Consider the following 23,702-nt stretch of genomic DNA (forward strand, 5'->3'; position numbering starts at 1 on the left):
AGAAATACACAGGGCCAGAGATAAAACTGTATGTCAACAGCCTGGCTTCTGCCAACGGCTGGACAAGCAAGAACAGCCTCTCAGTCCACTTCAGTTTGTTGATATAACTAATAAATATTCCAGATCATTTGTAGCCAGTCATCCATCATAATAGAAATTCAAAAGAAACTTGTTCTTTATAAACAAATCTGTTGAAATGTTGCATAATTTGGTGCACCACACATTTGAATCTGTTACAAGTAGCATTCACATTAGAGTATTTTCTGTTAATTACTACAACAACAACAAAAATGTAAAGGTTCTTTTAGATATATTTATAAAACATATTTGGTTGGCAAACCACTCTTTTATCAATAAGAGTGCATTTTGACAACAACAGAACAAACCATATGAATAATAATGCTAAACATGTCATGTTTAAAACGTGTAACGTAATTTCCATACATCTAAATAGTAACAATAGGTTGGGGGGAAAAAATATCATTTCAATAAATACATTTGGGAGTTGAAATGCTGTACACGCTAAAGCCTCTCAAGTGTTCAGGACCCCTATAGGCTACCCCACTGGGGATCATTCTACTCCAGGGGCTCTGGCTGGCATGTGGACGGGCCAAAGTACTGTTCAAACTCACTGGGGTCCAGATCATAGAGCATGTCCAGCTGAACCTGCTCCAGGTAGAACTCCAGAGAGGGGCCAGTAGGGGGGCACAGCTGGGGGCCCGAGGCCCTGAAGTCCCCTGGCTCCCTGTGAGACATAGCACAGGCTGGGTTGGGGGGCCCACACTGCTGCAGCCCATGCTGGGTAGAGTAGTACGGATGAGGCTCTGCTGGGTATGCCTCAGTGTTAGAGTACATTAGAGGCTTGTTAGAGAATGTGGCTGCTGGATTTGTGTAAATTAACCTGTCTGGGAAGGTCTCCCTGGGAAGATGGGAAAAGTATGCCTGGGAGGATGGGTAGGTGGCTGGATGTGGGTAGGCTTGCCGCTGATGGGACTGGTTCTGGATGAGGTAGTTGAGGTCATAAGGCGTGGTAAAGTCTTTACTGCAGAGGGTGGAGAGAGGGACAGTGGCCTCCACAGGCAGGGGCCCTTTGGGGCCCTTCTTCAGCTGCTTCTTCCTGCGAGGCCGGTACTTGTAGTTGGGATGGTCAATGGTGTGCTGTACTCTCAGGCGCTCTGCCTCCTGCATGTAAGGCCGCTTCTCTGCCAGAGACATGGCCTTCCAGGTCTTACCTGCAGCAAAACAATCATGTCAGTTATCAGTATATAATTGTTGAAATATGAATAGTCTCGTCATAGTTTTAATTTAAATGGGAATTATTTGAATGAAACTTACCGAGAATTTTGCTGAGGTCGGTATTCTCCAGGTCAGGGTTGAGTTGGGCCAAGCGTCTGCGTTCCTCCTTGGTCCAGATAATGAAGGCGTTCAGCGGCCTTCTGACCCGCGTCTCTGCGGATGATTTCGGCTCAGGACTGGCGCAGCTGGAGTCAGAGTTGACCGAGATAGGACTGGTTGGGCCAGAGCCGGGGGACTTCGCCTCGGACATCAGCTCACTCTGGGAAGACTCACAGCAGAACTTGTCGCTTTCAAACATGGCTTTCGTTGGGCACAGTTCGAAATGTGTGGAGATCGGATCAAAGTACATGGTTACTATCTTTTTAACCTTTGACGTTCCTCTCCTACTCCAGTATTGATGGTGACCGGCTATATGCGCTCCTTCCACCAATGGGAGCCCAGGAGGAGTGGATTTAAGGTGTGAAATCCAGGTGTTTTCTCAAGTCATTGATAGTCCTTGATGCCTCAATCTATCATCAGTCATTCATCAGTCATGAAACCGAAATTGACATTTAATGTTAAATCAAAAGAATACACGTAAGCCTATTATTTATTTTCGACAAAAATAAATTTCTAATATCCCTTTTAAAATGTTTCGTGATAAATGCTGTCATGGCTCGCTGCAATGACTGACTGTTCGATTGCATCACGACAATCTTGGCAAAGTTGACATAGGCCTAGATGTCTTCACAGGCTGTTAATAAGGTATTCATTGCAGATTTACTTTTTAGGAATCTGGCAAATTACTATTCCTAAAATGAATCGGATGACTACTTTATTCCCCCTTTGATATATCTTTCTGTTTTTTTTTATTGAGGCATTACCTTTTCCTGTGTGTGATAATCAAAACGAGATAAATTGGTCGTCACTCTAACATTAAAGTTATGTGGCAGTACTTTAGTTATTCATTAAAAGACCACGGGCCACGTGCAAATTGCCCTCTCCTCTTATCAGGTCCACTGTCTCTATCAAAGCACATTTTACAGGACGGTAACAAACATGATCAAGGCAGCTCTATTATAAGATTAAGGCGCACAAATGTTTACCACCAACAAAAGAGGTATATCAACTTTTGAAAAGGCCGCATTACAAGCTCACCTTTGTGTGTGACAATGGTCTATTTCAAGTCGATTCATCAGTAGGTCTATAATAAAATAAATGGGCTATTGAGCTAATGCCATCTTGGACATGCTGTGGGTGTTCATGGGTTAACACAAAGACATATCCATTATGTAATATATCCAGTAATACATATGTAAGAAAAATATGTAGCCTATTTTAAACAGGCCTTTTTGATAGCTTGGCGTGCATGGTCGTGTTGCTTTTGCCCTGTCAGGTTTTTCGGAGTGATAAGATTTGCACAGGAAGTCCTAAAAGGTCAGGAAGGAAAATCTATTGGAGTTGTGTGGTACAAGGGACAGTGTAACCCCCCAGAGAGCTAGGGCGAGCTTGTTTTCATATAAACATGTTTCATTTGTACAACTCCTGAGATTGTTCATGAACTCACAAACTTCGATGTCAAAATAACCTCAGCGAGTCAACAAACCCTGGCTGTGAAGCGCAGCCTTTGAGTTCAGTCAGTATATTCCTGTTGATTTTCAATTTGCATGACTAGTCTAAAAAAGTCTTAACATTACATCATTCCTCTCGGTTTCATCTGATAATCCCACTCTATTTTCTTTGATTACACATCTGATTATACATCCCATCAACTTCAACAATGGAGGCTAGGGTCATTACAAGCAGTTTATGTCGATGTGGAATCAAGACTACATAGAGGAACGCCCGTCATCCATTCTGGCCTGTACCTGCAACGTTTTCTTTGTGGCTAGACGACTTGCTGTCATGTCTTCAGCCTCGGCTGTTAGGATGTCAAAACGGCATATAATGGGTCTTATTGTGAGAATACACACGACAGTGTGCTTCATTAATTTCGGCCTCCACCTGCACTGTTTTGTAGCGACAGACCAATTGCTGTTATGTAGTCCATGTCTTTAGGCCCCGTAAAAAAAAAGGTAATGGATGTTGACACCTTGGTCAAACAGAGTCAGTTCTGATGTTGTTGCCTCCGTTAATTCAATAACAGGAGGGAGGTCAGGGTTTCTTTTTCATTTAGATCCTCCTCTTTTAGACCGTTTAAAGTAGACTCTTCAAAGTAGAGAGATCGGTCTGAGAGTCGGCACAACGAAACTTTGGGCCCCGAGGTGTATGTTTGTGAATTGATACAATCTATGCTTGCTTATTAGACCGTCTAATGGTAACAGAACGAAGTAATCGAATTGAAGTGAAGTACTCCAATTGAAGCATAGGCTAGCCACACTAAATGTGGCTGAGTAGGCTATAGCCCTATTTGTTTAAATTGCTCTAGGCCTAGTAAAATATGTTAATGAGGTTTATATTTTCATGATCTCTCACAGGGTCCGTTGATTGCGCGCTTTGACATTGCATACGAAACTAATCACATTAAGTTATATTGCCCAATGGAAATTTCAAAGGATTTTTTCAAATTCATTTTCGTTATTGTTTATTAGTTTACAAACGAATGAGTTAAAGACATACATTTTGTAGGAATATAGCCCATTTTCATATACTTTATTAGATGTCCACACGATCGAGTTACACGACACAAGGAGTACTTAAGTGAAAGCAAGTATTATTAGCATAATAAAGCCAATAAAAACATATTTTTTTGTATACCCACAAAATGTATTACACTGTTTTTCAGGGACTGTAAGAATTAGGGTTGGAATCCACATCCGAGTGTTAGAAAGCACACAGACAGCTGCCGTGAGAAAAGCGCTAATGGATTTAATTAATTCGCTTGAACGACTCAGCATGAATACAATAATGTTAGTTTCGGTTGACGTTTCTGTAAATTGGGCAAATATTGAAGAATTTAGTAATATCTTGACATTGAAAGTAGCTCATCTTATTTCCCACATAATTATATTATCTATTTACAGTTGATGTCGGAAGTTTACATACACTTACGCTGGAGTCATTACAACTCGTTTTTCAACCACTCCACAAATTACTTGTTAATTAACAAACTATAGTTTTGGCAAGTCGGTTAGGACATCTACTTTGTGCATGACGCAAGTCATTTTTCCCAACAATTGTTTACAGACCAATTATTTCACTTATAATTCACTGTATCACAATTCCAGTGGGTCAGAAGTTGACATACACTAAGTTGACTGTGCTCTTAAACTGCTTGGAAAACTCCTGAAAATGATGTCATGGCTCTAGAAGCTTCTGATAGGCTGATTGACATCATTTGAGTCAGTTGGAGGTGTACCTGTGGATGTATTTCAAGGCCTACCTTCAAACTCAGTGCCTCTTTGCTTGACATCATGGGAAAATCAAAAGAAATCAGCCAATACGTCAGAAAAAAATCATTGTAGACCTCCACAAGTCTGGTTCATCCTTGGGATCAATAAAAAAAAGCTTGTTTGAAAATGGCTCTTCCAAATGGACAATGACCCCAAGCATACTTCCAAAGTTTTGGCAAAATGGCTTAAGGACAACAAAGTCAAGGTATTGAAGTGGCCATCACAAAGACCTCAATCCTATAGAAAATGTATGGGCAGAACATAAAAAGTGTGTCCGAGCAAGGAGGCAAACAAACCTGACTCAGTTAAACCAGCTCTGTCAGGAGGAATGGGCCAAAATTCACCCAACTTATTGTGGGAAGCTTGTTTGACCCAAGTTAAACAATTTAAGGGCAATGCTACCAAATACTAATTGAGTGTATGTAAACTTCTGGCCCACTGGGAATGTGATGAAAGAAATAAAAGCTGAAAGAAATAATTCTCTCTACTATTATTCTGACATTTCACATTCTTAAAATAAAGTGGTGATCCTAACCAACCTGAGACAGGGAATTTTTACTGGGACGAAATGTCAGGAATATTGAAAAACTGAGTTGAAATGTATTTGGCAAAGGTGTATGTAAACGTCCGACTCCATCTGTACATGCAGGCCTACCCTGGCATTATATTGTCCTCTATGGTGCTTAAATTACAGAAAAGGTAGAGGAATGTGCAGTGTGTTGTTATCACACAGCTGTGGTTTTATTTCACATTCTTAAAATAAAGGGGTGATCCTAACTGATCTAAAATGGGAATGTTTACTAGGATTAAATGTCATGAATTGTGAAAAACTGAATTTAAATGTATTTGGCTAAGGTGTATGTAAACTTCCGACTTCAACTGTACCTTTGGCATTTACTGGTCATAAAATAAGACATTTTGATTTATTTTTAGAGTTGTCCTAGATTTTCATTATCTTCTTAACCATTCTGTTTTGACATGAACTGCAGGTAGGTGAGTAATGATTCATCAAATTGGTTTCTTAATCTCTGAATGGATGTCAGTATGCTCAGAGTAGGCATATCATTGCATTGCTTCATGCATGCCATTGTGATGGTTGACATCTAAGCAACTAGGGACAGTGCTGTTGCTGAATGGTCACTATAATGTTTGTATGGGGATTGTTCTCTGAAGATTCCCCATCACAATGTTCCATTGTATTGGACAGAAGTCATATATGAGACACTCCTCTCTGTCTTCAGTCTGATTTGGAGTGAGCCAGGATGGAGGTCTCCAGGTGTCTCCACTCCAGTCGACCTGCCCGAGGAGCACCTTCTCTGCTACACGCTCACTGGATTACCGGGGCTGTGGGAAGATGCAGCCATAGACAGGCCAGAATAAAGATCCCTGCTGGGACAGTGGCTTGGATATGGATCATGTATGTACCTGCCTAGGACATGCTGGAGCAAATTCTGTCCCTCGATGGACCTAGGACATGTAGTAGAAAGAGGAAGCTCGCTGGATGGAGTGACGTGAGGCTGATTAGCTGGATAGACTCATCTTCATCACCAGTGGGACCATATTGCATTGTGTCAGTGTGGTATGCTCGCATGGGGTTACACTTGTAGAATGATCTTCACCAACCATACTTTGAAACTCTGTGTGTTTGAAGTAACTCCAAGGACAAATGTGCAACAACAAAATGGAGACCCGAAAAAATAGAGTATTTCTAACAAGAGGATGTAAAGCAAGGTCATGTGTCTTGGGGGCTTTGTTAACGAACCTCTGTATTCCAGTGGACTCGTATAAAACAGGCCCACATGGAGATACGGGTGAGTTTCCATACAGTGGCTGTTCATAGCAAACTGTGATCTGAGGTTTGAGGTGTGAACTGCATTGTCACAAAACCGTGTGAGATGGCATTATGTGGAGTGGGTCTCTGCATGGTGACTGTTGGTTCAGACTCCTACTGTATTGTATGGACCCAGGAGGCTGGCATCGGTTACACTGTCAGCCTCAGACATCATTCTATGCAGCAGCCTTCCGCCCTCTTCTCTCCTTCTGCCTGCATCCAGCCAGTGCTAATCAGGTATTTGAGCACACACCATAGACTAAGGCCTCAGCCCCAGCACTTGTAAACAGTGCCCTGCCCTGGGGATAACTGAGAGGATTACCCCCCCCCCCCCCTTAATGTGGCTTAATGTGGTCTCATTAGTTGAACACAATGATGTCCCCACCTCTCAGAGCAGATAACACACCATGCTTTTAGCCCCAAACAGAGCTTAAAACCCATCCTCAGACCATCAAACTCAGGCTGCAGACAGCGCTGCAGTAGCAGGGGCCAGACACAGAATGGGTGTATTAGGCTACATCATTTTTGCTGTAATTTCATCATGATTATGTATTTATTTAAGGGTGATTTGCATTTTTTTTTAAGATACACTTGAAATATATATTTTAATACATCTTTTTTTATCTGTTTTCTTTTCATGTTTAAGTCCAATGCTTGGAATATGAAATAAAACAAGACAAACACGATCCAGGTACTGATATCACAATGTTGTAATACATTCAGTGGTTATGAAGAAGTCAAATATATACCCAATAAACAGCATGTTAGCAAGAACACAACACTGTTGGTTTAGAAAAGACAAATATAAAAGAGGCATCTAGAGATCCAACAGGAACCAATGACGGCTGTCTATTGTGTCAGGCCTCTGTGACATGATGAGGAAAAAGCACTTCAATGTCCTTATCCTATCATCGGATTTAAACTTCATTCCTGCCTATGATGATTTATTGGTGTAAATCCCTTGTGGGTTACACATAAATGTCTTCCATTGCAAAATGCATTGCGCCGCAGCTCTGAAATATGCTATTGAAGGGAAGATCATTTTCAGTCATGCCTAAAAACAATTATATTCTTTGTAAATGAGCAATTGTATTCTGGACCTGGTCCTCTGATAAGACCCTTATCTATTAAATTGAGTGCTTCTTTTATTATCCGGGCTATTGAGCTTGGGCATTTGATGAAGTGGTGTCGTATTGCCACAACAGGCTATTGCACTATACATCCAATCTAGACAGTCTCAGTCACTGATCCTCTCTGCTGTTCTACAGCGCTGTCATGGACACTGCATTCCATCATGGTGCTGTGCACTATACCAGATTCTCATAGTTTAACCAAAGGTAAAGACTTGTCCCCTAGTGATGTACAATATAGCCCTTTGATCTGTCCCACCGTACTGTCCCACTGCTCCTCCCTGTCCTGTCACTAGTCTTGTCTGTGTGTCTGTCTTGCCTGTGTGATCCCCCTGGCAGACAGACAGACAGACAGAGCTCCATCTGATTGCAATCGCCTCTAATTATTAACTGGTCTGGATAAGTATCAGTGTATAACCCTCACCAGACCTGCGAGACACCATGATATCTGCGTCTGTCCCAAACGACCTACTCAGCGATAGCTGATAGGCAATCACAATGACCTGGTCTACTTGAACAACGACAATGTTGAATGTTTAATTAGATAGTCTGCCCAGTTCACACTATCACACTCAGACATTAGATGATTTGGAGCACAAGCCATGGTAAATGCTTTGTAAACTCCCAGCAAATATTTGAAATCTTAAATGTTGGATAATTGCTTAGGGAACTCGATTGATGGCGTTTCTATAAAACGTTGTTTTGTCTGTCTAATTTAGGGTTAGAGCCTAATAACACTTTAGTCTACTATTATACTAAAGTGATGCTTTCTGTGTAGATACTTAAAAATTCAACATATACTCCAGCCTAGGGATTTCAGAGAACCATCCCGAAGATTTAAACCAGATTCAAACGGATTTCTGTTGCTTTGAAGATAAGGACTGTAGCTCTGCAATAAACAGTAATTGTTTAGTTGCTTTCCTGTGGTGTGATTTATTTCAAGTACTGTGCTGTAAGATTTCAGGCTTGTTTTCCCGGCAGGGCCTGACGTGTGTGTACAGTGTCAACTAGGTGTATATGTTGGTTTATTATCTTCAACAAGAAGCCAATTCTGAGATTCCCACCTCCATCACCCGCACCCCCCCCCCCATTCACACATGACTCCACCTAGAAAAACACTCATGATGACCTTCGAATGTGACCTTTGCACAGTATACAGAAATAGCATAATACGATTTCTAACTACCTAAGTAGTAACAATGGGATTAAGACATTTTTCATTTAGAAATTAACAGCTGTGCACTGTAAAATTCCTCTAACATTGCAATTGTGAAAGTCTAAACCAAACAAGGTGACAACCATGCCACCGTTGGCAATTCCTATTGCAATACTCCCAAGCTATTTACAATACACACACTAGATAATACAGATAAAATAATACAAGTAAATTCATATCAACATTGTTCAGTTCATATGAACTGAAGTAAAGTTTATTTCTATTGAAAATCCCTGCATCATCAGTACGAGTATAGAAAGAGCATGGCAGTGGGACTACTGAGGTGCTGCTGCTCCACTACACGCTCACACACAAACATATGCTTCCCTAGATAAAGACTTTCATGCAGCAGAAAGACAATGTCAGCGTAGAATACCAAGTTATTTATGGAGAACGTTTTGTCTTAAAAAAAAAATAGAAGTGGGATGGGAAATACTGTATGAATATAAGGGCCTTTTCAGATTTGATTTATTATTTTATTGATGTGGAATACCTCATCCTAGTATTGCCGGAAAGGGTTATCATTTAGATAGCAATCAGGAAGTGATTTTGGAGCATTACATCAATACAATCATGGCATTTTCTAAATACTCTTTACATATCAGTCAGCTTTAGATCATAACAGGGGTAGAACTACAAGTGTGTGTGCCTCAGATTGTGTTCCAAACAAGAGGGGGGGGTACAGTCGTTTGAACGTCCAGGCCAGGATACAGCTGCCTATGACTCATTTCAAACTCCCCCTTCTCCAGCCGAGGCAGCCCATTTTACATTTAACACACATCAGCAGGCATCTGCTTCCTGTTTTCATTCTTTGAGTCATCTTATGTTTCTTATTTCCCCCTCACCTGTTGGGGTCTATGTTCCTTCCATCATGTTGGACATTGGTGTTTCCAGCTCGGGGAACTAAAGCACCACCAGCGGAAGTGATCATTACAGCACTTTCATCCGAGACTGCAGTGGGGTTACTTATCAAAGTCAACACATTAGTCCAAGTGTCCGCTATCCCAAGAATTTCTCTGATCAGTGCACGACAGTACCATGTTTGTAACCTAATCAAAATGAACTCCTCCATCCACTATAAGCATTGATCATAAAGCATGGTGCATTACATACAGAGCTGCACCGTAGAAATACATTGTCAGATCTTGGGTGAAACACCCCTAAGATGAACGACAGAACAATGGCACTAAATTATGAACATTTAATACAACCCACGCAGTAGATCAGTGGTGTTAAGAAAAGCTGAATCTATTGTCAAGTTGGGCTCAGAGACATTCATTTTAAAAACAATCACAAAAAAAATCATGACATTTATGTACATCAACAGAGCGAGCATGTAAATTTGAATCATTTATGAACTGTAATATTGGAGCAGTTTATCATCAGTCGGTTTCAGTATCTTCTTCTCGGCCATGTTGACGACCCAGCCTGGTGAGAGGCCAAAGAAGATCTGTCTGGGGTCCTTTATCATAGAGAGCACGTGGAACAATTTGTCTTTGGAAATGTCCGGTAAAACGTAGCCATACTTCTGGGCCAAGGCTATCCGTGCTTTTTGAATCTTCTCTGGATCTGCCAGGTAACCCCGGTTGGCAGCATCTGTGTAGTAGGGGACCATGTCTTCCCCAGGCAACATTCTCTTTGGAATGGGCTGTCCACTTATGAAGAATGGGACAGGCTTACAGAGGACCGCTAACAGACAAGAGGAAAGCAAAGGGTTTACAAACACTCCAAAATGCATACAATTTAAGTGGCGTTATGGCAAGATCATTAAGTTTTGGCCGAACGTGTCACTACTACTCACCAAGACTTCTGGGGTCATAGAAACCTGTAGTGACCATCCCTCCGTTTCTCTCAATGGCAGCAATGGCCTCTTCAGACGCCATCTGAACTTCTATGTTGACTTTCGCCGCAAAGATACCAGCACCCTAGTAACACACACAATTGGATGCAACATTAAATAAAATAGACTTCCAAAACAGAACAAACTAGCGGGATGGGAAAAACAGTCTTTGGGTATCATAATGACAGCTACAATCTTAACTAAATACTGCCACCTACTGGCAAAAGATAGGTGCACTAAATAACTACAGATCCAAATAAAATCTAAATCAAATGTTATTTGTCACATGTGCCAAATACAACAGGTGTAGTAGACCTTACTGTGAAATGCTTAATTACAAGCCCTTAACCAACAATGCAGTTCAAGAAATAGCCATACTCCTTGCATTACATATGTAACAGGGTTGGTTATGTTTCCACATGCCTCTAAAGAAAGGTGTATTTAATGTTCAAGCATTCTTATTGGTTGGTCCAATTCCGATGACAAGGCGTGCTGGTTTTTGCCCCGACTGAAGAACTTGGATTGCAATGCTTGGAGTCTGTTTTTGAGCGTCTCAAAGCCCATAATCTGAAGTTGGCTCCAAAGAAATGCCATTTCATGAAGAGGTCAGTGCGGTTCTTGGGGCATGTCATCAGTGAAGGTGTGGCCACAGACCCAGAAAAAGTGAAGGCTATCGCAGGGATGACAGAGAAGGATCTCATGGAGGATAACATGGATGTGCCCTCCCAGGGGAAGATTCGGTTCTCTCAGAATGAGAGAACAGGAGTTCATTGAGGGGTGCTCCACCATCGCTAAGCCTCTGCATGGGCTGACAAATGGGCCGAAGGCACCAAGCCATGGCAAAGGCAAGAGGAAACGAGGAATCCATAGCAGCAGACTGGACTGGTGAGTGCAAACAGGCCTTTAGTCAGTTGAAACGAGCTCTCCTCGATCAGGTCATGCTCGGCCAGCCTGTGAACAGAGATGGGTTGCTAAACTCACTCACTCCCAAGAATGTCTTTGCTGATGCACTCAGTAAACAGCCATTTGTGCAGCAGAGCGCTCTCCACCGCATCACAAGGGTTCCATACAAGTCCCTGCTGGAAGAAGCTGCAGGAGTTCATACTGAGAAGGTGCAAGATGTGTTCCGCTGGTCGAACCACCCATTCAACCTCGAGAGCTGCTCACCGTCAATTGAGGCAGATGCCTGTGAAATTGTCGTGGACTGCCAAACTACCTCCCATCCTTCTCCTGGTTCTCTGTCAAATGAAGTGGTGCCAGCAGTCCTGAGGTCGCAAGGGGATGCTGGTCTACAGAACGGTGCGCTGCTACTGCCTCAGCTCACTCAGTCACTGGTGCCATCTGAGATGTCAGATGTGAGAGTGCTATCCTGTGATGACCTGATATCAAAGCAGCGCCAGGATGACGCACTCGCCAGATTTGTCTTCTACGTGGACAGGGGCCGGAGACCTTTTAGGAGGAAACGTGGGCATGAACCACTCGAGGCTCTGCAGACTCTGAAGACCTGGGAGAAGCTCACTCTGAAAATGGGTGTACTATATCGCGTTACCAAAAGTTTGCTGTCAAAAAAGAAGACGTACCAGTATGTAGAACCCACCTCCATGAGGGCGACAGTTTTGAAGGGTGTCCATGATAAAGGTTCTTATCGTCACTGAGTGTACTGAACATGTAACATGCATGCTTTCCTAAGGGGTCTTTAAATTCCCCTAATTCTCTTTAGAGAATAGTCTTTACACTGGAATATTTAGTGACATATATTGCAAGGTATTGCATACCTCATTTTGTTTCTTTATAGTATTCAGCGGGGGAGAATGTAACAGGATTGGTTATGTTTCCACTTGCCTCTAAAAAAAGGCGTATTTAATGTTCAAGCATTCTTATTGGTTGGTTCAATTCCGATGACATGGTGTGTTATTGGCCCCGCTTGCAGATAGGGGGAGATCGAACGTCAGGTCTCCCCAGTATGAAAATGTGATGCAAGGGATTTTGCCACCGACAGCCATCAACATCATTAAGCCCTGCACAACTAACATGCTGTTTCCTATTTAACAACAGCTAATAAATCATGATCAACTTGGACCACTGGCTGGGGTGATTTATTTGGACAAAACACAATGCAAGGAGAGTAAGATTAACATCTTACATATACACATAAGCACTTAACTGCCTTTGTGAGATTGTGCTTCATCGCCAATGTTTAATTGAAGCTTCTGTAACAATTAACTCCCCCAAATCAAGCGGAGACATCGGCTAGCTATGACAGTTTACGTGTGAACGTAGCCAAGACAACCATCTTACCTCGCCAACAAGCTGAACACCATAGTCCCTCTTCTGTGGCTGGATGGTCACTCCCCTGCCATTAACCAGCTGAGTCAGGTCAATGGGCTGAGTGGGGTCAACCCGGCCCAGGTCAATCAGATACTGCAGCCTGTTCAGGGTCAGGGGCTGGTACTGAGCCCGTCGACTGGGAAGAAGAGCACATATTTGTGAGTATAATCTCCTGTCTCTAGCTATGTATGTACAGAGATGCAATATGAAAAGTTACAAGGCCTTTTTTGCTTCTAGGCCACCAACTCTGTATAGTATGATCATTTGATGATAGAACATGGTGTGTTCAACAATGGACATCAATGTATTTACCTGTGTCCCTCATTGTAGCCGTATTTTGGGATGGCTAGATAGAAGGGAGTCTGACCCCCCTCGAACCCCAGACGAGGTCGGTTGCCTCGCTGCCTCTCCCCCTTGTGACCCCGGCCACTTCGGTTTCCTCCATGTTGGCCTCTGCCTCGCTTCTTCTCCTGCAAAATAATAGACAAGATGAAAAATACCAGCGTTAGAACATCCGTACATATTCTTCACTATTTATGTTCAATAATATATCCATAGTAATTAATCGCTAATTGTTTGTCATTGGCACAATGAATTCATGCAACGAATGTCTGTTTGAGACGAGACCAAAACTGTCTGACAAAAAATTATAGTAGAAATTATAACTACTATGCTATTTGCTTGTGTTTGATAGCAGACAGTGATGATAACTGACCAATTGTGTTAAAAAAACAGATGTTGTGCTTACATTCTAGGGGTAAACAAGAGATTTAGCTATAGATGGCTTGCTTGTACAAATAGTAGCTATCTTTGGCTGGCTAAATTACAGTAGCGAGCTAACGTTAGCTGATGGCTACTATTAGCCATGCTAGTTAGCTTGCTAGCTATTCAGCAACTGATGGTCTGGTAAACGCATACTTACAGCCTTCTTGGTCCCCGGTTCAGGTCGTAAGTTTGCTAATGAAATACGAGGCAAATTCTGCAAAATATCTAATGCCTTCCCACTAGGTTTTCTCGTAAAAGACATCGTCCTCTCCACATTTCAACGTCACCCAAGGACAAAATCGGCTACCATGGATATGGCTCACGTGACACACAATCTGGCTTTTGCCGGAAACGGAAGTGCCATTGTTTCACAGACTTTTAGACCATCTGTATTTTCTACGAATTGAATGGATTAGTACATTGTCCTATCTACTGGGTTTACCAGTTAATGAATTCTTACTGCGCTCTCTCTTTGCCAAACTGATGCCCGCGAGTACGGAAACATACTGTTCCCGCAACTATCGCATGTAATAACAAGGGTGATACAAATTTAACGTTTTCGTTCCATCCAAGGATACATTGTCAATTCTCTTGGAGAATACCAGCTGCCTGTACGTTGTATGTGCGGTAACAGTATGTCAGTGCCCTTGCCTGCTATTGTACCTGCCGCTCGGAAAGCCACTGCAGCGGTGAGTTCAGATGATTTTTGACAGCGAGTTTTGAATGCATAGTTTATTGTTGCTGACAATAACTTGCCCTCACAATAAAACTATAGTCTCACTTACGTCTGTATTCTCAGTAAAGGACCACTAGTGGGAAGCAAGAATCAAGTGTTTTAGTGTAGGGCTGTAACAAAATCCTTCACAGTAGCTCTCCAGGTGGAGGGTTGGCCACCCCTGACCTAGATTTACCAACCATAGACATTGAAGTGTTGTCAATAAAGCTAACCACGTTGTACATTTATGTATATATTTTGCATTACAGGTGATATTTCTTCATGGCCTAGGTGACACTGGGTATGTGCAGCTTATTAGTTTCATCTTATCTTACTCCTTCCACTCACCATTGACTTCAGGGTTATCTGTTGTTATTATTCCCTTTCACTATAGTCTATAGCTCATAAAATGTCATTTGCTTTTGTTCATAGCCATGGCTGGGCAGAGGCCTTTGCTGGGATCCGGACACCACATGTGAAATACATCTGTCCTCACGCGTGAGTACCTTTGTGGACAACTACAGCTCCTGTATTTGGATAATGTTGATGATAGTGATTATTGATGACATTGGGTTTAGTATACACATTTATTACTGACATTGAAATATTTTTGTTATTTTGATTTTTCAGTCCAATCAAGCCTGTTACATTAAACATGGGGATGTCCATGCCCTCCTGGTAAGAAGGGACGTCTCTTTCATTTGATATAAAGTAGGCAATATCGAAGAACAGTACTATTTGGGTTAATCACTCCCCTCTATGTTTTAGGTTTGACATCATCGGATTGCAAACAGATGCAGAGGAAGACGAAGCTGGTATTAAACAGGCTTCAGAGAATAGTAAGTTTGAGTAGTAGGTTTGAATGTAGCAGTACTAGGACATTACAGTATGATGGAGGTTTAAAACGGTATGAACTTGAGCTTGACATGATTCTATTTGAGCTTGATTTGATTCACTGCTTCCAATCTCCTCAGTTAAAGCACTGATAGATCAAGAAGTGAAGAATGGAATACCATCACACAGAATTGTTCTTGGTGGATTTTCTCAGGTAGACTAGTGTATGACAACAAAAAACTGTAAAACAATGCTGAAATCTACATAATTCAGTGGTAAGACAGTAACTATTCATGTTTTTGTGTGCTTTGGCATAAATAGGGTGGAGCGTTGTCTCTGTACACAGCTCTCACAACCCAACAGAAGCTGGGGGGAGTGGTTGCCCTCAGCTGCTGGCTCCCTCTACGGAACTCCTTCCCCCAGGTAATACAATTAGAAGTGTTCTGTGGTGCACTTAGGTTATGCATATGATCCATTCAATTGTTTTGGAATGCAAACAGTCTATCAGCTTGTTACTTTACCAAATCACACAAATCAACAATGTTCAAAGTCCAAGACAGACCAAATCATTTAAGAGGCATTGCAAATTGTAGCTGATTTGAAATATAACCATAATGAAATCTTTTTTCAGGCATCGAGAAGCTCTGCCAACAATGAGATGCATGTCCTGCAGTGCCATGGCGAGGCGGACCCTCTGGTGCCCGTAATGTTTGGATGTCTCACTGTAGAGAAGCTAAAGACCCTCTGCAATCCATCCAACATCATCTTCAAGACCTATCCCAGAATGCCACACAGTGCCTGCCCTGAGGTTAGTATGGTTTGCACAGTGGCAGTGAGAAGAGACTAGAATGAAGATTGGCACTTTTTGAAGACTTTGGACATGCACTATTGAATTGATATGAAATGACTTTATATTTTGTGCAGTAATACTTGTCTTTCTTGCATCCCACAGGAAATGATGGATATCAAGCAGTTTATTGAGAAGCAGCTTCCTCCAATCTAACAGACCCACACACCCACCACCATCAGAGCTCATCGAAGGTGACACCTGTGACGCTCCATAGACTGTCTGAACCACAGACCTCACTCAATAGAACCTGCTAACTCTGGCTGTCAGAGACAGTCCGAGACAGGCCCTAGGGCTAGAGACAAGCTGGGGTGAGGGACATCATAACTAAAACTATTGTATTTTCTGCTGGAGCCAGGTGGAATCCTCAGTATTTGAATCGTTAATGTTGTCAGTTGCCAGTAGTGTAGCTGTTTGCTATTGGGATGCCATCTTTCCCAGGGAATACATGTGTTGGGAGTATCTTAGATTGTATGGTTTGAAAATATGATTCTTAATATGTTGATTTGTAACAAATAACTTAATGAATGTATAAAAGCCTGATATAATGCAAGAGTAAAATAAGAATATGGCATAAAAGTATTGTGCTTTAATAGATTTGTAAGAATTGGAAGCAATGTTCTGTCGATTCAATACACAAATACCATATATGAATGGTCACATTATATTTATTTCATACATATATTATATTCCTGTTTACGTTTTGTGTGAGAAAAAAAATTGGACTGAATCAGCATCACAATATTAAAATCCACAGGCAAGATCTATTTCCAGGTATCAGCTTACACTATATGTAAAAAGTTACTATTATTGTGATCAACTGTTGCACCATTTCTGTGATATTTTATTCAAACGATCTTGAAGGTGAATGATCTAATGCCAAGGCACTTCCCCATGTCTTCTTAACAATAAGTCAAACCTAATTTTATGCTTTAAGGCTGACAATAGACCTACACACGAATGCAGTGCTTACTGATACAACATGCTTCCCCCTCAGAAAAGTGCAATGCTAAGTGCTAGGGAATATATAAAAATATAAATATATATATATATGCAATCGGAAACTGAATCTAGCGCATGTTCTTGCTTGCTCTGAGTATTTTGGAAAGTCAATATTCAAGGTAATATAAACAGTAGTTTACACCTTAATAAATACTGTTTGGCAAATACAGCTTATTAACCTGTTGATCAATCAACATTTGAACTGTAACTGAAAGCTAAACCTAAAACCCCCTTTGGATAAGACAAGTGTCCTCTAAAAGCAGTGCAGAGTGATTGATGGTGAGTGAGAGTCTATGGCTCTGTGGCAGGTGGCTGTTCAGCCAGGTCCTGCAGCAGCTCTGCGTACGCTGTGGAGTTCATGTAGCGTGGGTATGAGTCTCTCTGCATTAGCGTGTAGATCTGCTGCTGGGCGTCTTCGAACGTGTGCGACGTGGGCTCCAACATGTTCTTGTTAATCACGTCTCGAACACGCGAGTCCAAACTCACCTGGAGAAGGAAATAACCATTTAAAGGGAATAAGTATACTCTATAGAGAGAGAAAAAATGATAGGCTTATTGCTTGAACTTAGAGCGTAATTAGAGTAAACCACCTCAGTCATATAAATGCCTAGGGTGGTGTAGGCTCACCTCTTTAGGGGAGAGGATGGAGATGAAGTCCTTGTAGATCTGTCGTACTTTATCCTCCACCACAGTTTTGTTGGTCTCCTTCTTCAGCTCCTCGCAGGCCAACCAGAACATCATGTTCTCTTCACTGAACTCTGTCCTCAGGAACTGGCGGAAGTAGCCCCGCCCTGCAGAGCTCTTCATCAGCCTCTCAAATGACATGTTCCATGTCATCGCATCCTCCAGAATAGGCTTGGGGCTACAAAAGAGGGACCATGCGCTTTATTTCATACAGTAGATATCGTTGAGACTGTTCAATGTCAATGTTTCAGCTCTAGCTCCATACAATTACATATGGAACTCCTAACATATAATTACTCAGAACATTAAATGACATACAAGTAATTTAATAGGATCTCCATGTCTAGAGACCGCATTTAAAGTCGACATTAAACAGGCTAAACTATATCCCCTCTTCTTTTTTCTTACATTATGTGGCTAGCTGTATAGGGGATATACTTGTGAAGAGCTGATTCTCATTATTATACAATATTTATCACAATATTCTAATCAATGATATGCCTAATCTTAAGACCTATATGCTCACACAACCATAGTCATCTGATTGATTGAAATCTTGAACTCGTGAAGTGTTATATGATTTTGATGTTGATCGCTAACGGCGACCAGAGTATTCCAGAAGTTACCTGTCATCACAGTTTGCGATTTCCTCTGCTCTCCTCTCATAGGTGTTTTTTTTTATCCTCTCATCCTCCGCCCCAACAGTCAGACTGAAAAACAGTGAAAAACAATAGAAATAGAAAATGTATCAATGTACAATGTGTGTTTCTGCTATTGTCAATTGGGATGGTGGGTAGCAGAAAGAGAGGCATGTTGTTAGTTTCAAGCGGTGAAAAAAAGTGGTGGGAGGTGCACATCCTGCTTCATGAGCTCTGCAGGGGGGGGGGGGGGCTTCTGTAAACACTACTGTCATCCAGTCCTTGGAGATGTGTTGCAACACCTGGTGTGGCAGTCACCTGTAGTCTAATTAAAGCCCTGTGAGAATCCACCACATCTGTGCTCCCCGGCCACACTCTGTAGCGCTGCGACAATTAGCATAGCTGAATTGAGGTTGGTGTGGAGACAGAGACTATTCCCACTCAATGGGGACTGAATTAGCATGCTCTTATTCTGCACACAACAGGAAGAGGCATAACTTGCTTACGTACAGTGGGGCAAAAAAGTATTTAGTCAGCCACCAATTGTGCAAGTTCTCCCACTTAAAAAGATGAGAGAGGCCTGTAATTTTCATCATAGGTACACTTCAACTATGATAGACAAAATGAGAAAGAAAAATCCAGAAAATCACATTGTAGGATTTTTAATGAATTTATTTGCAAATTATGGTGGAAAATAAGTATTTGGTAACCTACAAACAAGCAAGATTTCTGGCTCTCACAGACCTGTAACTTCTTAGTTAAGAGGCCCCTCTGTCCTCCGCTCATTACCTGTATTAATGGCACCTGTTTGAACTTGTTATCAGTATAAAAGACACCTGTCCACAACCTCAAACAGTCACACTCCAAACTCCAATATGGCCAAGACCAAAGAGCTGTCAAAGGACACCAGAAACAAATTTGTAGACCTGCACCAGGCTGGGAAGACTAAATCTGCAATAGGTAAGCAGCTTGGTTTGAAGAAATCAACTGTGGGAGCAATTATTAGGAAATGGAAGACATACAAGACCACTGATAATCTCCTTCGATCTGGGGCTCCACTCAAGATCTCACCCCGTGGGGTCAAAGTGATCACAAGAACGGTGAGCAAAAATCCCAGAACAACACGGGGGGACCTAGTGAATGACCTGCAGAGAGCTGGGACCAAAGTAAAAAAGCCTACCATCAGTAACACACTACGCCGCCAGGGACTCAAATCCTGCACTGCCAGACGTGTCCCCCTGCTTAAGCCAGTACATGTCCAGGCCCATCTGAAGTTTGCTAGAGAGCATTTGGATGATCCAGAAGAAGATTGGGAGAATGTCATATGGTCAGAGGAAACCAAAATATAACTTTTTGGTAAAAACTCAACTAGTCGTGTTTGGAGGACAAAGAATGCTGAGTTGCATCCAAAGAACACCATACCTACTGTGAAGCATGGGGGTGGAAACATCATGCTTTGGGGCTGTTCTTCTGCAAAGGGACCAGGACGACTGATCCGTGTAAAGGAAAGAATGAATGGGGCCATGTATCGTGAGATTTTGAGTGAAAACCTCCTTCCATCAGCAAGAGCATTGAAGATGAAATGTGGCTGGGTCTTTCAGCATGACAATGATCCCAAACACACTGCCCGGGCAACGAAGGAGTGGCTTCATAAGAAGCATTTCAAGGTCCTGGATTGGCCTAGCCAGTCTCCAGATCTCAACCCCATAGAAAATCTTTGGAGGGAGTTGAAAGTCCGTGTTGCCCAGCAACAGCCCCAAAACATCACTGCTCGAGAGGAGATCTGCATGGAGGAATGGGCCAAAATACCAGCATCAGTGTGTGAAAACCTTGTGAAGACTTACAGAAAACGTTTGACCTCTGTCATTGCCAACAAAGGGTATATAACAAAGTATTGAGAAACTTTTGTTATTGACCAAATACTTATTTTCCACCATAATTAATTTGCAAATAAATTCATTAAAAATCATACACTGTGATTTTCTGGATATTTTTCTCATTTTGTCTGTCATAGTTGAAGTGTACCTATGATGAAAATTACAGGCCTCTCTCATCTTTTTAAGTGGGAGAACTTGCACAATTGATGGCTGACTAAATACTTTTCCCCCCCACTGTAGATGTCAATAACTCCATAACATAAATGTCCCAGTGTGCTTTTCCCCCAATGAGACCGTGTGTGTAACTGGCTGACACTCAGTTTTCATGCTCTGCTGTTTGTGTCCTGTGCAGAGCGTAAGAGTTTAGTGTTGGAAGGAGCATGGTATGGAATCTCATTATAATAGGTCCCCCTATGTCCCAAATGGCACCCTATTCCCTATGTAGTACACTACTTTTGTCAAGAGCCCTATGCACCCTGGTCAAAATAAGTGCACTATATATGCAATAGGGTGCTGTTCGGTAAGCAACCCCTTACTATGGACAGTATAGTCATAGATAGAACAATGAGACAGATCTTTCACTGGATGTATAAATATGAAGCATCAGCTTGGCATTGCCACGAAATCCAGCAGCCTGCAGTGGGAGAAGATGGAAGGATATGGATTTTGGCCTACATTCTGCACATTTTCTCATCAATGAAACTTTTGATCTCAATACAGTTTTATGTTCCCAAAACTAGAAACTATAAAGTTTGGTTGACTTTAGACTTTGCCAAAGTTTTTAAAAAGCTAGTTGTTTAAAAGGAGTGCAAAGGCAAATTGAGTTACTGCACACACACATTTCACAAAGTAGACGTTCCCTAATTGAAATATGCAGATATATGCCAGAACGGGCCAATAGAAAACCTCACTAGCTCGTGCTTGGCTATCCCCACCTCCCTGCTTCTTCTTCCCACTATGACTCATCTGTTCCCATTGGAAACGACAGGCTATGGTCTATGTTGGTTTAGTTATAAAAATATTTGGTATAGTGGTACCTACCAGGAGCAGCTGCAGCAACAACACCAGCAGAAGCAACAGGCATTGGAGGCGTTGGTGGGCGTGTTCCCCATCCCGTGCTGCGTTTGGAGAACACTGGCAGCAGCTTCCTGGTGCACCTGCATCTGTCTCTTGCGCATCTCCACCCGCTCGGACCCCATGGGCTGCAGACCAAGACACAACATCATGCTGAAGATGTAGGACAGACACACAATACAGGAGAACACACACCCCGACAAAACAATGCAGCACACTGCAATCAATTCGGTCCAGAACATGATGACATAGAAGGCAGGTGTCAGTCATCCATCTCTAATCCATATCTTCATGTGGATGAATACGACATTTTAAAGACTGGTACAACATCCTGAAACCATGGTACTGTATAATCATCTCAGAGGAAAAATATTACTGAGGGAATCACCATGGCATGTCGTCACATAATTTCGAGTGCGCATGTCTTTCGGAATACTCTGACCACTTCAACATAACAGAATGATCCCTGCGCGAACTTTTACACTGTCCAAGCTTTAATTTATTACAGCGAGAAATGTAGTACCATTTGGCTATGCAAATTACGGTCACTGACAGTAATGCATAAATATATATCAGCTATTAAACGCCTATTACCAAGCATTATAGCCTATCATTTGCAGGATCAAACTATTGTAGCGCGCTCTGCGATGAAAAATGCACTGGACGAGAAAGACGGAGGCGTGGTGTTAGTTATACAGACAAGGCGTTACTGCCTTCATCCTAGCATCCTCAGATGCAACACAGATGGATCCTTGGGGGTTAGACAGCATTTTAAGCATGTATTAGGTTCTAATAAAGACTAAGAATACATGTAACGAAATAATACAATACTTAAAGCATTGGTGCTTTTCTTAAAAAATGGACAACATGGCATCTGGTGCAAGTTATGACTACAGCAATAAATACATAACCATTCAATTGGATAGCTACATCCCAAAGATAGAACGAGATTGTCAAGAAACTATGCTGGCAATAATTATCTAGTCCTCAATCATGTGTAAAAATGATAATTATTGTAGATTATACTGACTGAATTCTCATTTGCCATCTGGATTGTTGGTGTTGAATCTAATTCACAGTTTAGCATTCAATTATATTTCAAAGAGGAAATTCCAATGTAACTGTACTCACTGTCACCATGAATGCCAGAATACAGGTGATTCTTGCCTCGATCACATCCGTCTGCGCTGGTCTGCAACGGACAAATTGCTTTGCTCGATGCGCATGCGTTTTGTTCGAGTGCAAAAATATGTTCTGTGGCTGAGGCTCTGAAGGGCGGACCAGCTTTTACTGGAGGCTTCGCCCGATGGGTGATAATGCTCTCATATTATCATCTGTTGCATAGCCTACCTCACAGCAACTGATGAAACCGATACATCACCCACCGACCATGAGTGCTGGATATTTTATTTTAGGTTCATCATCATGATACAGGGTCCAGACTTCAAACCAATCATAATAAACCTATGTAATGGTCTGGGTCATTGATATGGCGTTAGAATTTGTGACCAACGTCTTCCCATGATACAAGGCCAAATATTTCAGCCAACTCGTAGCTGGAAAACCACCTTACCTCATTGGAGAGCATGGATATGGCCCATCTTTGCATATGAGAGCAGTAGGTGCCGACAGCCACAAGATAGCAGTAGCGATCTAGCTATGTTAAAAGAAAGGCACGTTCCAGTTTTGATAGGACTTGATGGATGCTGTATTGAATATGTTTTCGAAGCAGCGCCAAGTTAAATATCAGATATCTTTGCTGCTAATACGAGCGAGAAAACACATACAGTGCCTCCAAAAAGTATCCATACGCCTTGACCTATTCCACATTTTGTTGTGTTACAGGCTGAATTCAAAATGGATTAAATTATACAGTTGAAATCGGGAGTTTGCATACACCTTAGCCAAATACATTTAAACTCAGTTTTTCAGAATTCTCGACATTTTATCCAAGTAAAAAGTCCCTGTTTTAGGTCAGTTAAGATCACCACTTTATTTTCAGAATGTGAAATGTCAGAATAATGGTAGAGATAATTATTTATTTGAGCTTTTGTTTCTTTCATCACATTCCTAGAGGGTCAGAAGTTTACATACACTCAATTAGTATTTGGTAGCATTGCCCTAAAAAAAGTTTAACTTGTCAAACGTTTTGGGGAGCCTTCCACAAGCTTCCCACAATAAGTTGGGTGAATTTTGGCCCATTCCTCCTGACAGAGCTGGTGCAACTGAGTCAGGTTTGTAGGCCTTTTTGATC

At 41.8% G+C, this 23,702-nt stretch overlaps 4 protein-coding genes across 4 annotated transcripts; 1 reads left to right on the forward strand and 3 right to left on the reverse strand.

Moving 5' to 3' along the window:
- Window positions 1–576: 576 nt before the first annotated feature.
- On the reverse strand, window positions 577–1,645 carry sox32 (SRY-box transcription factor 32). Its single transcript, XM_064943724.1, has 2 exons — window positions 1,336–1,645; window positions 577–1,232 (listed from the first exon to the last, which is right to left on the reverse strand). Exons 1-2 carry the CDS (start codon window positions 1,643–1,645, stop codon window positions 577–579), a joined length of 966 nt encoding a protein of 321 aa, XP_064799796.1.
- Window positions 1,646–10,030: 8,385 nt separating this feature from the next.
- Window positions 10,031–14,109, reverse strand: LOC135517452 (large ribosomal subunit protein uL15m-like). The gene is made up of 5 exons (XM_064941764.1): window positions 13,935–14,109; window positions 13,325–13,482; window positions 12,983–13,148; window positions 10,646–10,769; window positions 10,031–10,533 (listed from the first exon to the last, which is right to left on the reverse strand). The coding sequence occupies exons 1-5, from the start codon at window positions 14,037–14,039 to the stop codon at window positions 10,196–10,198; spliced, it is 891 nt and encodes a 296-aa protein (XP_064797836.1). The 5' UTR covers window positions 14,040–14,109; the 3' UTR covers window positions 10,031–10,195.
- A 116-nt stretch (window positions 14,110–14,225) lies between these two features.
- On the forward strand, window positions 14,226–16,940 carry lypla1 (lysophospholipase 1). The gene is made up of 9 exons (XM_064941766.1): window positions 14,226–14,466; window positions 14,762–14,793; window positions 14,925–14,990; window positions 15,123–15,170; window positions 15,261–15,331; window positions 15,467–15,540; window positions 15,648–15,749; window positions 15,958–16,134; window positions 16,279–16,940. Exons 1-9 carry the CDS (start codon window positions 14,398–14,400, stop codon window positions 16,327–16,329), a joined length of 690 nt encoding a protein of 229 aa, XP_064797838.1. The 5' UTR covers window positions 14,226–14,397; the 3' UTR covers window positions 16,330–16,940.
- LOC135517455 (regulator of G-protein signaling 20-like) lies at window positions 16,822–22,635 on the reverse strand. The gene is made up of 5 exons (XM_064941767.1): window positions 22,580–22,635; window positions 21,416–21,576; window positions 18,486–18,569; window positions 17,803–18,037; window positions 16,822–17,661 (listed from the first exon to the last, which is right to left on the reverse strand). Exons 1-5 carry the CDS (start codon window positions 22,586–22,588, stop codon window positions 17,467–17,469), a joined length of 684 nt encoding a protein of 227 aa, XP_064797839.1. The 5' UTR covers window positions 22,589–22,635; the 3' UTR covers window positions 16,822–17,466.
- Window positions 22,636–23,702: the final 1,067 nt, after the last annotated feature.

The sequence above is a fragment of the Oncorhynchus masou genome, chromosome 28 (assembly GCF_036934945.1).
Source record: "Oncorhynchus masou masou isolate Uvic2021 chromosome 28, UVic_Omas_1.1, whole genome shotgun sequence".
NCBI classification, from domain to species: Eukaryota; Metazoa; Chordata; class Actinopteri; order Salmoniformes; family Salmonidae; genus Oncorhynchus; species Oncorhynchus masou.